This window comes from Aspergillus karnatakaensis (assembly GCF_047715665.1).
Source record: "Aspergillus karnatakaensis strain CBS 102800 unplaced genomic scaffold BJY04scaffold_80, whole genome shotgun sequence".
NCBI lineage: Eukaryota > Fungi > Ascomycota > Eurotiomycetes > Eurotiales > Aspergillaceae > Aspergillus > Aspergillus karnatakaensis.
This window is the reverse complement of record NW_027395792.1, coordinates 108,385-120,407: the sequence shown is the minus strand read 5'-3', so window position 1 is coordinate 120,407 and position 12,023 is coordinate 108,385. Positions and strand designations below refer to the sequence as shown.

Genomic DNA, 12,023 nt, shown 5'->3' with positions numbered 1-12,023 from the left:
ACAACCATCCATTACAACGGCCCCTCGCCTCCGTGTAATAGGTGCTCATACTCCGAATCAGCCAGCCTAGATCTAGAAAATCAAATCGATATTTCCTCCGGCCCTCCAAGCTCTTTCTGTTCAAGTGCCTCCCTAGTTTCCGCAAGATGTCCTCGCCTATACTGCATAGCTGTCCATTTTGTGGCCATGTCACTGATATCTCTGAAATACTGACCGAGTTTGTTGGCAATCCTCATTGCACCCAGGTGAGAATCTTCGGTCCACATTACCACATGGTCCTTGTACCTGATGATGCGGACTTGCAGTGCGGTTTAACAGCATCTGAGGGTAACCTGAAAGCACAAGATGACCTCATCTCCCTTTTCAATACGCACATGAACATGAGCCCCCATCCCGCCTTCGAAAAGGAGAGACACCATGATCCAATTACGTATAGCATTACACAGCACTACCACCATTCGGCGCACGTAGCACAGAGGCCGAACCCTCCGGGGACATTGCAGGAAATCGCATCTTCGGTAACCGACGAGCCCGCAAGCCAAGTATTCGAAACACTAAGACAGTATAATATTGTTCCGTCTTCCTTGTCTTCGAATCAACTGGAACTTTATGCGAACGCGATACCCGAGCAACAGTCTCGCCTGATTCAGATGTGGCAGATCTGCCCGGAACCTGGAAAGAGCGCCGAGGGTTTAAATGGTCAATCCCGAACAGCCCACGCGTTAAACCATGAGATGCTTGGCTCCGGGGAACTGAATGAAGTCGGCAATGCGCACCAGTTTGCTGAGCCGTATATGCTATCAGGATATGACCTTGCCTCCCACCATCCTGAAGAGCCCACGACTGGTTCGCCTTACAGGCTTTCCAACGATCCCATATATCAAGGCGGAGGACAGTGTTGGTGGGAACGAACTCAAGGTGTGGCAATGGAGTACTAGGTCCTTGTTACAGGACTGAACTGATGAATATCCGCGCCGCAGACAGTGGCAAGAAAGAATAGATGAGTTCATGTTTAATATGAGACACATCTCATGGCGTCCTGCTCATTATTAGAGATACATTGGGTAACGAAACTAAGTCTTCATGAAGCTGGAACAAATAGGGTGACCCAATGCAACCAATGAAATCGTCAATTCTCCGATTGTCAAAGTACATACAAGTAGCTACCCCTTCGATTGGAGAAGTGCAAGTTAAAAATAGTTCAAAATTTACCCAACCAGACAACACTCCAACTTGTCCTATAGTGATAGAATTTCCAGCTATAAACCTAGGGTGTTTCCCCAGGGCATCACATTGTAGCATCCAATAAGTGTAGTTTCTCCAATCTTGTTTTTAACCTGGCCCTGCCCTAAATGTGGCTCCACTTCGAGAGCTAAGCCCGAGAAGAAGAGAGCTGGAGAAGAGGGGGCTATATCGAGCATTAAACATAGCATTTCAGACATAAGTGGTAGGAAGCGACTGATGGGCGTAAAGGAATGTCATGAAGAGAATTCATAGGGTCACGGTGATAGCCTGCTCCGTTTCGTTTGCTATGGTAACCAAGGATTGTGTTCGAAGTTGTGTGAGAAAAGTCTAGTCAAGCCATGAATAAGTAAAGAATTGACAGTGGAGCTTGTTAATCTGTGGTCTACATACCCGATTTACTCCGCATCCTCGAGTGCCTTGTAGTCGTCTGGAGTAAGATCATCCAAAAATGCCATGGCTTCTGCAACGGCATCTGCAGAACGCTTGACCTCGTCGATGGCTTCAATGGCACGTTTGGCCTTGCCGCAGATCTGGCCAGGGAAGTGGCACCAGCGGTTGACATCCAGCTTGGCCTCGGCAATGGCTTCGGCAGAGCGCTTGACCTCGTCCACAGTGTCAAGGGCCCTCTTGGTCTTGCCGCAAATTTGACCGGGAAAGTGGCACCATCTCTGCAAAGCTGCACCTTGCACAGTGGTGGCGGCCAATGCGGCGAGAGCAACGGAGACGAGCTTCATTGCGATGGAAGTTGATTTGGGAAAATGTTCAAGGGAAGTGGGTGTTGATAGGGCTAGATTCGTTGAGGAAGTGATTGCTCTGGCAGATTCCAGTGAGCTGAAGGAGCGTGGATGCAACGAGTATAAATACAGGTGCAGAGACAGAGGTGGTGATGGAGGCAAACAACTTGGACATCCACAGGCCTTGGTGATGAAAGATCTTTGCCACGTTATTCAGATAGATATTTCCTTTGAGGACTGAGGAGATAAAACCTATTCCCTTGAATAGGTGTATGTTATTGAATAGGAATCTGACATGTTCACCAGAGCCACGCAAAGGCCAATAAAGGATCCTGAAGTCGAGGCTGGAGCCAAGATGCATCCAAGGAAGCTAGTCCATCGAATGTAAAGACATTCTCCGAGGAAGAGAGAGCATGGGGCACGTAGAGAATGAGCGTGACCACCAATCTATGCCATGATGGCAGGAAGAAGTTGTGGCATCCAAAAAGAGATGCATTGTGCATCGGAATCGAAAAACAGCCTGAACTGCCGAATCTGTACCTCAATAGATCAGTCACGTTTTCTTTTTCAATAGAACATTCTGAATAAAAGGCCAATAGCTATTCATGGTCGAAGAACTTGCCTAGGTCCACGGAGGCGTCCGGGGTAGTCCTATTGATACCCCGACGAGGAAAGGCCGGGATGCCGCTGGAGGTCCGACAAAGCAGATCGCCACTTTCTGTACGCAGCTGATGAAGGAGCCTTTGGAGCCCAGAGTCAAAAGTTCAGCCTCCACAGGTGGTGTTCTCGGCAGATGCAAAGTGATGTTGCATGTTGCAGGGGAGGAGCTGCACGAACGGCAGAGATAAGATCGGTCCGCGCGATGCGATTTGGCAGGTGGATTGATGCCGAGACGATCCGGCGTGTGCGGGTCAGTCTGAGCCAGGTGTGGCACTACTGGTACCTCCAGTTTAGTCGTTTCCGGCCGTCGGGCCTTTCTCTCGACTCTGTCTCTCTGTCTGCTATTCTTTTCCCTCCCTCCGCCATCCCATCGAGTGCCTACCTACTCTCCCCTCAATTGCACACTGTTCTTTGTCCATTCAACATGTTTTCCCCAAGGACAGTCCAGCCTGCGCAGGTACGTCACTTTTCTGCCATGCAACTCCACCTGCACCGTTGCTTTTCGATTTTCCATGTTCCTTCTCCATCTCTGCTACCATGTCCGGCTTCGCCCACAAAACACTCAGATGCCTGGCTTCGCCTAGCTCCTACAATCAATCTCATTTTCCTTACTTACTCTCTATTGATATAGTCGCTCTTCCGACGCGCTGTCGCTCAATCTTCCTTCGTCCGCTCCCCCATTGCGGCGAGATGTGTGTACACATTTTAAAGAATATCCGATTATCGGAAGAATCTGCTGCTAACATCCGATATCAGCTTTTGCGACCGTCCAGCAAGATATTTTCAAACCCACCAAGTATGGAGGCAAATACACCGTGACGCTCATTCCAGGTACATCAAATTATGATCCTTCGCCCGCTTAACCTAGTCGGAGTCACACGCCCGGTCTTAGACCCTCCAGACAGCTAATACGCTTCACTCCACATATTAGGTGACGGTATCGGTGCTGAAGTCGCAGAGTCGGTCAAGACCATTTTCAAGGCCGACAATGTTCCCATTGAGTGGGAGCAGGTGGATGTCAGTGGTGTGGATACCGGCAACAAGCACTCTGAAGAACTTTTCAAGGAATCCATTGCGTCTCTGCGCCGGAACAAACTCGGACTCAAGGGTATTCTCTTCACTCCGGTCGAGCGCTCCGGCCACCAGTCCTTCAATGTTGCTCTCCGACAAGAGCTCGATATCTTTGCCTCGGTCGTACTCATCAAGAACATCCCTGGCTACAAGACTCGCCACGAAAATGTCGACCTTTGCATCATCCGTGAAAACACCGAGGGTGAATACTCTGGTCTCGAGCACCAGTCTGTTCAGGGCGTTGTCGAGTCGCTGAAGATCATCACTCGTGCCAAGTCCGAGCGCATCGCGAAGTTTGCTTTCAGCTTTGCTCTCGCCAACAACAGGAAGAAGGTCACTTGCATCCACAAGGCTAACATTATGAAGCTTGCGGACGGATTGTTCCGCAGCACCTTCCACAAGACCGCAGAAAACTACCCCACCCTGGAGGTTAATGACATGATAGTTGATAACGCCTCTATGCAGGCTGTGTCCCGGCCTCAGCAGTTTGACGTGATGGTCATGCCTAACTTGTATGGTGGCATTCTCTCCAACATTGGTGCCGCTCTTGTTGGTGGCCCTGGTGTGGTTCCTGGCTGCAACATGGGACGAGACGTTGCCGTTTTCGAGCCCGGCTGTCGTCACGTCGGACTCGATATTAAAGGGAAGGACCAGGCTAACCCTAGCGCCATGATTCTTTCGGGATCCATGCTCCTCCGTCACCTTGGCCTTGATGACCATGCCAACCGTATTTCTAAGGCTGTTTACGATGTGATCGGCGAAGGGTAGGCCAGCCAAGTCATGCTTAAAACTATCAATGTTAACTTCTTCTGTTAGCCAAACGCGAACCCGTGACATGGGCGGACAGGCCACCACCCACGAATTCACCCGTGCCGTCCTCGACAAGATGGAGGCTGCACTGTAAACCGGTTTTCTGGGAATTTGTCGATGCTATTCTCATTGAATAGCAACAGCATTTTGCACAGGCTAGTATAACCCGAGCTCAACTTGGCCTCTTGGAGTTCGTTGTTGATCTGTATCGCTGCAATTCGACTTACACCGATGGCGCTTTGCGGACTTGACGTGGTAGATAGAATTGGTGTGTTATGACTTGTAAAGATATCTTATATACTTGTGACTCAATAGAAGTATTTCATGTGCCATAAATCATCTAGGCTTCATGGTGTGCACTTGGTCTCCTGCAGAGACAACGGCTTGAGTCACTCAGCTTTCGTTCTCAAGAGGTTGAGTCAACAACATAACTAGGTAAAGTCCCGTTCCTCAAGGCTTCTAGGCTGTAGATGCTCCGAACCCTGTTTATAGTGGCCCACTATAATTAGAAGGCCAGAAATGTCATGCCCTTAAGACCATATAGCTCTAACACTGCACAACGGGAGTGTTTGGGGGAGGGGAATGGGCGTGATGCAGAGTCTGCTCCAGGCGAAAAAGCGCAGCAACGTACTCGCATTGGGTAGACGTAATACTCTTCTAACCGGCGCAGCTGATCGGTTAAACTGGAATCTCCCTGACATTCTCTGATTAGAAAGCCGGTCGCCTCTTGCGGCCAGTGTACTTTGAGTTTGCCTTTACAACTTTGCCTTTCTTGGTCATTTGTTCTTTTTTTCGCATAATCCAGGCCTTGTCACCTTTCCTGATTGGAGGTGCGCCACCGCGCTCCATGGCTTTTCTTCGGGCATCCAACACATCGACATCACTCATACCATCGACAACGCCGGTAATATCGCCCTGTAGACCACCACCACCGACAGTCAGAACAAGGTAGAGCTTGCTGTTCTTTGTGCCGGGGTCATCTTCTAGGATACCGGCCCCAAACCCGGCCTTGATGGCGGCGCCGCTGATCATGGTGCGCTGGGCATCATTCTTAGGGTAGAATTGACATACAGCGCGTCCACCGCGCCGCAGGCTAGCGAAGAGACCCTCGAAGAATCGTCGAAGACGACCTTCAGGACTCACATCGCTTGTTTCCGCATTGCATAGCCATTGGATTGCACTAATGCTGATCGCTGCGTCGAATGTTCCGGGTCGGAATGGGACACCTTGTCCAATGTCTGCAAGAAACAAATCCCCTTCCACATCGCGCTGGAGTGCGACATCGAGCATACTCGGCGAGATGTCCATACCGATCCAGGTGTGCGGGCCGCCTTGTTCGGGGGATTCTTGTGAAAGAATCTCGCCAGACAACCCGGAGCCGCAACCAAGATCGAGAATTAGCGATGGTGCCTTGAGGTCAAGAAGCTCGAGGGCCCTATGAGTCATGTCGGCTTGGATGTTGCGTATGCGGGACGAGGTGGTGTATTTTCGAGATTCATTGTCGTCGTAAAAGAGGTCTGGGGGTCTTTGATGGTTCTCTTCAGCAGCAAATCGCCATTAACACATGAGATGGGTACTCACAGTATATCTTCAGGGCGTGACATTGTAACAGGATGGTTATTACAGTTAGTTCTTGAGAAGTAATCAAATTTCAAATGTCACGGTTTCCGCTTCTTATCGCGCGATATATTTTTTTGCTTGGCTTGGCGACGTGGGGCTTCAGCCTGAGGCACTAATTTGGAGTAAGCCATCAAACGTGTGATCGACAGCTTCTCAAAGTTTGTACGCAAGTATATTTCTTCTGCACTTAACACTATCAAGCGCCCGCAAGGACCGGTATATATCCCTTTCATCGAACTACTATCAGCTTCCGGCTTGCTGCTCGTTTGGGCTGCTTGAACTGTTTCTACCATTCAAACCTTAAAGTGCCTGGACCCTCGTGCCTTGTCTGCGCGATGTGGATATTACCATTAGTAGGATATCTCGGGGTGATAGTAGGATTTTGCTTCCTTACTCTAGCCATAGGTAAGAAGGTCAGTTATTCTGCTGGATTTTCCGCAAACTAACTGGGTTCTGCCCAGCATCCGGTCTCTATTACCTGTCCGAGCTCGTCGAAGAGCATACCGTCCTCGCTCGACGTCTTCTAGGCCGTCTGATATACACAATAATTACCATCCAAATCCTCCTCTTCCTCTTCGACAAGTTTCCCTTTTCACTCTCCGTTCTTAGCGTCGGCTCCCACGTCGTTTACGCAACTAACCTTCGGCGCTTCCCCATCGTGAAACTCTCCGACCCGCTTTTCATTTTTTCATGCATCCTTGTCGGTTTCAACCATTGGCTCTGGTTCCGACATTTCTCGAAGCCCATTGCCCCTTCCCGAGGCGCAACGAGTTGGCGTCAACCATACCAAGTTAGCCCTGGTGATATGCCGACATTCACAGAGGTAGCTTCGTACTTTGGGCTGTGTGTTTGGCTAGTCCCCTTTGCCTTATTTGTCAGCTTGAGTGCGGGCGAGAATGTGCTGCCCTCCATGGGATCTGAATATGCTACGGGTGAGCCTGTCCCTACTGCCGGGTTGAGCCGTGACTCCCTCGGTGTGGATGGGAAGAACCATAAGAACAAGGGGCTGGCAAAGGCTTTAGTTGATGGGGTGCGGGAATGGGTTAGCGAGAACGGCGAGTTGATGGGCTTTTGGAGAGGTGATCGGGTAAAGCGGTTTTGATAAAGCGTTCTAGGATATAGTGTTATACGATAGATATGCGTATCTTGATGGCATTCCTTCGAAATCGTCTGCCAGCGCTATTCTGAGCTTGTAATTGGATAGGTTGCAGCGAGGACAAATGACGTGTATTGTACTGACTAGAAGGGGATTGCCGCTCAATGGTAAGCGCTAGACTGATAAATAGCATGTTTCCTATCTGAAAAAAAGAGAGGGGTATAAAAATCCCGAGTCCGCCAACGCAAGCACAGACGCAAAAGGAGCGTAGACAGATGACAGTAAAACAAATAGTCGCATTGATGAGGGAGATAACCTCTGTGGTGAAGTAGCACAGAAAGGACACGGGCGTCAGACATGACCGGAGAGACACCGGAGCTCTGACTATCATTATGATTAAACGTTCCCCAATTTCTCGCTCGGATGTAGTCGGTAAGTGCTACTCGGCGTTTATATATGCCATTGCACATTCGTTCAGATCGTCGTGCTTGTGCCATATTTCAAGCGGAGTAAGATATAAGAAGAACGTGAGATGACGGAGACAATAAAGGACGTCGTGATTGGAGAATAAAACTGATAACCAGTCTACGGTGCGACTAATAAATTAAGCTATTTGATTTTAGTATGGTGGTTGCGGTGTGGACCTTGAAGGAGCGCTTACCGTAAGTGTCATGAGAAGGCGGTGGAGGGTCATCGCTGTTAAAATCCATAAAAAGAATGTTGCTTTCCCTCCGCTTCGATTTGGCATTGCGAGAATTGTCAGACTCTGGGACCAGCATCCTACTTACGACCGCCGGGGGTGGACTGTAGCTCTCGGCCCCACCCTGAGAAAATGCCTCATAACTTGGCTGCATTGGTATGAAACCTGTATCCTGACGGGATGGGTAATCGTCAGAGCGGTCCACTGACCTGGGGAACGTTGTCTGGTTGTGCGCAGGGGTAGGAATATCGGAGAACATTTGGCGCCGGGGGGACCGAATATCCTCTGGCGTCAAGGGATGGTCAACGGACAGCTCCACGTCGTTTTCATTAGACTTGGGCACGTCATCAAATATCTCCTCATAGTCCGTGAGAAACATCGAAAAGACTGGGGCCGGTATGTTCAGAGTGGGCGCAAAGACGATACCCACATTCCTAACGGTCATTTTGTTAACATCGCTGTTACTAACAATGACAATTAGGAATTGGACCAATGCTCGTAGCAAGGCCAAGTTCGGCTTCGGCAATCTGTGGACCAGCGCATTGAACGCCATTATCTTCTTCTGCTTTTCGTTGAGATCTAGGTGCATATTAGTATGAACACCATTTGAGCGTATATCCCAGAGCGCAAAACTTACCTAGAACCCGCAGAAATTCAATGTGAAGCTCGCGCGTAAGGACAGTCGACGGCAGCTCCCGAAGATACTGCTTGAACAATGATGCTACAGCATGGACGTCATAGTATTGATCTCCAGCAAAGAAATCGACGTCGCCTTCTGTATTGAATCGCTCCCTCAGCGCTTTTACGACAACATTCGAACCACTCAAACGGAATATGCCTTCCTCTGATTCCGCACCTTTAGCCCTGAGATATTCTAGGCAACGATAAACAACAGCAGGTAAGTCCACATCAACGTCAAATGGCGCACAGTCACGAACTGCTTCCACTAAGGGCATCCCGAACACTGGCTTGATCAGGTCTCTCCTGTCACCGTTGGCCCCGTGAACCTGAATGGCGGGGCCTTCGGAGACAGCTTGAAGCTGGGACGCAAGATCAATTGATGATCTTGTTCGGAAACCCCATATACTTCGTTTCTTCTCCTTCGTGCTCGTTGTGGATGGCTTATTTCCCCAAGCCCCGGCGTCCTGAATCACGGCACCATTTGTGGGTGCCGAAATCATCTTAGATGAAATCTGGGTATGATCAGGTTGACTCATGTCTGAATCTTGAAACGAGCCTGTAGCAAACATAGGCGACCTCGGTGTTCTTAAGTCAGAAGGTAGACCGAGAACAGGGGGCTCAGCAGGAACTGCGTCTTCATAGCTGAATCCCTGAACCGTATCAGAGATCTCCAGATCCGGACTATCACTGCCCTTGCTGCCCTTTCTGCTGCCGTTCAAAAACAGTTTATTTCTTGCAGCAGGGTTCGAAGCGTTAGTGGCAGGGGCTTGACTTTGGCTACCCATCGGGCCTTCGGTCCCCAAAGGTCCTTCAACATATTCTAGAAGAGCCTCGACCCATGTGTCCCTCTCTTCATCGCTTTCCGCACACAAGACGTGACGCACGAGTGCAGAAGAGTCTTTCTTTTTCGGTTCTAATACGAGGAAGGCGTGGCGGTATTGATTGTCAGAGTCGTCGTCATCGGCTCGGGAGGAGGAACTTTGGTAGCCTGCCGGCTGTGACTGCTTCCCGATCTGAGCATTAGGGATTTTGATGGTCCCAAGATGTGCTCCCCCAGGCGCTTCAAAATACTTGAGTTCAGGCCCGTGTAAAACAAAGTAGCGCGCTTTCCACCCGCCGAAATTCTTTCCCCTCTTGGTAAGGTAACCTTCCTTCCGGGGCTTTCCATCTGGACCGCGCGCAAGTTCAGAGGCCGCCTGATGGCCACCTCTAAGCAAGCTGGTCTCATCATCCCGTGGTTCAATCGCATCGGAAGTAAGAAATTGACAAACAGTCAATGCCGCCTGTTCATCCATAGGGCTATCGAGAAGAGTTTCAAAATACGCATTCAAGGCCGCGCGCCTTGCATCAACCTTCGCAGGAGAATGCCCGGCGAAGATAGACCGATCAGGCAGCTTTGTCTGAACATGAGAAAACTGTTTTATCTGCTGATCAAGTTGAGGAAGCGCCGCAATGATCTTCTCAACTCGCCAGAGCTCTGAGTTTTCGGAGCGGGAGAAGACGCTTAGTGTAAAGACCGGCTCCTCGTCGAACGGTTTAGAGACCATGTAACTATTCCTGGAAGGCCGTAATCTCGATGACGAGACTTTAACCTGAATGAGAGGAAGCGCGTTTGGCGGTAAAAGAAGATTCGGGTAATCGTCTGATCTCAACCCTTGGAAAATTCCACTCAGTCCTGACCTAGGGGACCGGGGACTGTCTATTTGGACAGCTGCGTCAATCGAGGGGATAGGGCGATTGTAGTGATCGACAGGGATATTTGTGGGAGTGTTGGCTACGAGCTGAGTCCCAGGCGCAAAAGGGCCTGGGTTTTTGCCAATGCGGGGTGATAACGGAAGCCCAGAGAAATTATTGCCAGGAGTCACCATTGACGGAAAGGGATTCGGCATCTCTCGCGGCATACGAGGCATAGGAGACCCAAGAGGTCGGTCCTCAGGCCTTGGGCTGAGAGGTAGACCGGGGCTCTTCGGGCCGTTCATGATGTGTCGGTCGGCGAAAGACGGAGGAACCATACGTGGGCTCAAAGCGGAATTCAAGGTTTCTGGAACTCCCGCTGAAGACACGTCTGACGGTATGTGTGCACCTACCGAAGTCTCCTGGATTCTTGAAGACTGAATTTGATGCTGCCCTGGAGAGTCGAGATCCGGCCGCTCTCGAGATATGACGGCTTCCCGTTCCCGGTCATCGTCAGCCCTGGTTTTCCTTCTTCCGCGTTCTATGGGAGACTCCTCAACCGCAAGTATATCCTCGTACTCAGAGTCGGAGTCAGAGGCGTCGCGTAACACTGTAGCGCGGTCTGTGCATCCTAGATTCAATGGTGCTGGAGGAGGCTTTCGAGCCGGGTGAGGGGACTTTTGGCTTTTATTCGCGCCAAATGAAAGTTCGTGGCTCACAGAGCTCTGGTTGGTTAGAGAGGTCGGACTTGCTTCTTGGACGGAGGCAAGTTGTTGCGAACTTTGTGATTCAAACCGCAAATCTGGTTCTTCAGTGAGGAGTTCTGTTTCGATAAGTTGCTTCAAGCTCGGCGTATTGTTGGGAGAGTCCTGAATACCTACGGGCTCAGCACTTCGCGACTGCGCCGCAGTTTCGCTGGGGTTGGGAGCCTGCGCGAGTGACTGATCATTCGAAACACATCTGGCCCCCGTGAGATATGGCTGTGTAGAATGAACATCTGTCGACGGGACTGGGGGTGCAGCTGTTTGAAGTTCCTTGACTTTCTTCTTGTATCGCTCTTTGTCCTTTAGGGCACGCTCAAGGTCTTTATTCAGGCCCATGATCAAAGACCTCTGTTTGTCCACAAGCTTCCATAGTTGGGAATTCTGTGAAGCTGCATGGTGCTTTTCTCTGAGGAGATGTATAATTACGGCATCTGAAGAGCCCGCCGCTGTTACCAAGTTGTCTATATCGGCCTGGCTTACTGCATTGGCATCGAACGAGGATTTGTGGGTTTGTGAGGCAGAGGAAAGAGACGAGATCGCAGAGTCAATCGATGAAGTACGCGGCATAGCCCGGTGGCCGGGCCGTTCTCGAGTTATTGATTGTAGGGAGCCGATGGGCGACATGACAGACGGTGATATGGTCATTCTAGGTTCGGTCGCATCGGAATCTTTGCGAGCCTTGCTCATATCCTTCGACTGCTCGGCCATTTTCCTATCATTTTGGCCGCTTTCTCCGAGCACCCGCTTCCTCAAGGCGTGCGATGCGTTTATAGAAAGTGGACTGGCTCTGGAAGGAGGGGTCGGGAATGCGGCATGAGCTATTTCGCTGATAGTAGACAGGCTTTCGAGCGGCGAGGTCGTCGCGGAGGAGCTCGGCGATGCGGTCCTCTGGGAGAGACTCGAGTCGGTCCGCTGTGGTGAAAGGGTTCGTGCGCTCGTATGCAGGGGAGAAGGTGTATGCTTGTGGG

The 12,023-nt window shown here is 50.4% G+C and overlaps 6 protein-coding genes across 6 annotated transcripts; 3 read left to right on the top strand and 3 right to left on the bottom strand.

Annotated features, from left to right (window-relative positions):
- Positions 1–146: 146 nt before the first annotated feature.
- Positions 147–938, top strand: BJY04DRAFT_211229 (uncharacterized protein; the record flags this gene model as incomplete). Its single annotated transcript, XM_073714373.1, has 2 exons — positions 147–245; positions 306–938. The coding sequence occupies 2 exons, from the start codon at positions 147–149 to the stop codon at positions 936–938; spliced, it is 732 nt and encodes a 243-aa protein (XP_073565404.1).
- A 638-nt stretch (positions 939–1,576) lies between these two features.
- BJY04DRAFT_162358 (mating alpha-pheromone PpgA) lies at positions 1,577–2,129 on the bottom strand. The gene has a single exon (XM_073709067.1). It carries the CDS (start codon positions 1,977–1,979, stop codon positions 1,641–1,643), a length of 339 nt encoding a protein of 112 aa, XP_073565403.1. The 5' UTR covers positions 1,980–2,129; the 3' UTR covers positions 1,577–1,640.
- Positions 2,130–2,938: 809 nt separating this feature from the next.
- On the top strand, positions 2,939–4,868 carry BJY04DRAFT_201737 (isocitrate dehydrogenase (NAD(+)) IDH1). Its single transcript, XM_073713116.1, has 5 exons — positions 2,939–3,096; positions 3,271–3,331; positions 3,396–3,470; positions 3,571–4,474; positions 4,527–4,868. The coding sequence occupies exons 1-5, from the start codon at positions 3,064–3,066 to the stop codon at positions 4,612–4,614; spliced, it is 1,161 nt and encodes a 386-aa protein (XP_073565402.1). The 5' UTR covers positions 2,939–3,063; the 3' UTR covers positions 4,615–4,868.
- Positions 4,869–6,157, bottom strand: BJY04DRAFT_201733 (18S rRNA methyltransferase BUD23). Its single transcript, XM_073713115.1, has 3 exons — positions 6,102–6,157; positions 5,336–6,045; positions 4,869–5,291 (listed from the first exon to the last, which is right to left on the bottom strand). Exons 1-3 carry the CDS (start codon positions 6,122–6,124, stop codon positions 5,026–5,028), a joined length of 999 nt encoding a protein of 332 aa, XP_073565401.1. The 5' UTR covers positions 6,125–6,157; the 3' UTR covers positions 4,869–5,025.
- A 318-nt stretch (positions 6,158–6,475) lies between these two features.
- BJY04DRAFT_223935 (uncharacterized protein) lies at positions 6,476–7,242 on the top strand (the record flags this gene model as incomplete). The annotated part of the gene is made up of 2 exons (XM_073717821.1): positions 6,476–6,545; positions 6,602–7,242. The coding sequence occupies 2 exons, from the start codon at positions 6,476–6,478 to the stop codon at positions 7,240–7,242; spliced, it is 711 nt and encodes a 236-aa protein (XP_073565400.1).
- A 579-nt stretch (positions 7,243–7,821) lies between these two features.
- Positions 7,822–11,763, bottom strand: BJY04DRAFT_223934 (GTPase-activating protein BEM3; the record flags this gene model as incomplete). Its single annotated transcript, XM_073717820.1, has 3 exons — positions 7,822–7,832; positions 7,898–8,515; positions 8,574–11,763. 3 exons carry the CDS (start codon positions 11,761–11,763, stop codon positions 7,822–7,824), a joined length of 3,819 nt encoding a protein of 1,272 aa, XP_073565399.1.
- Positions 11,764–12,023: the final 260 nt, after the last annotated feature.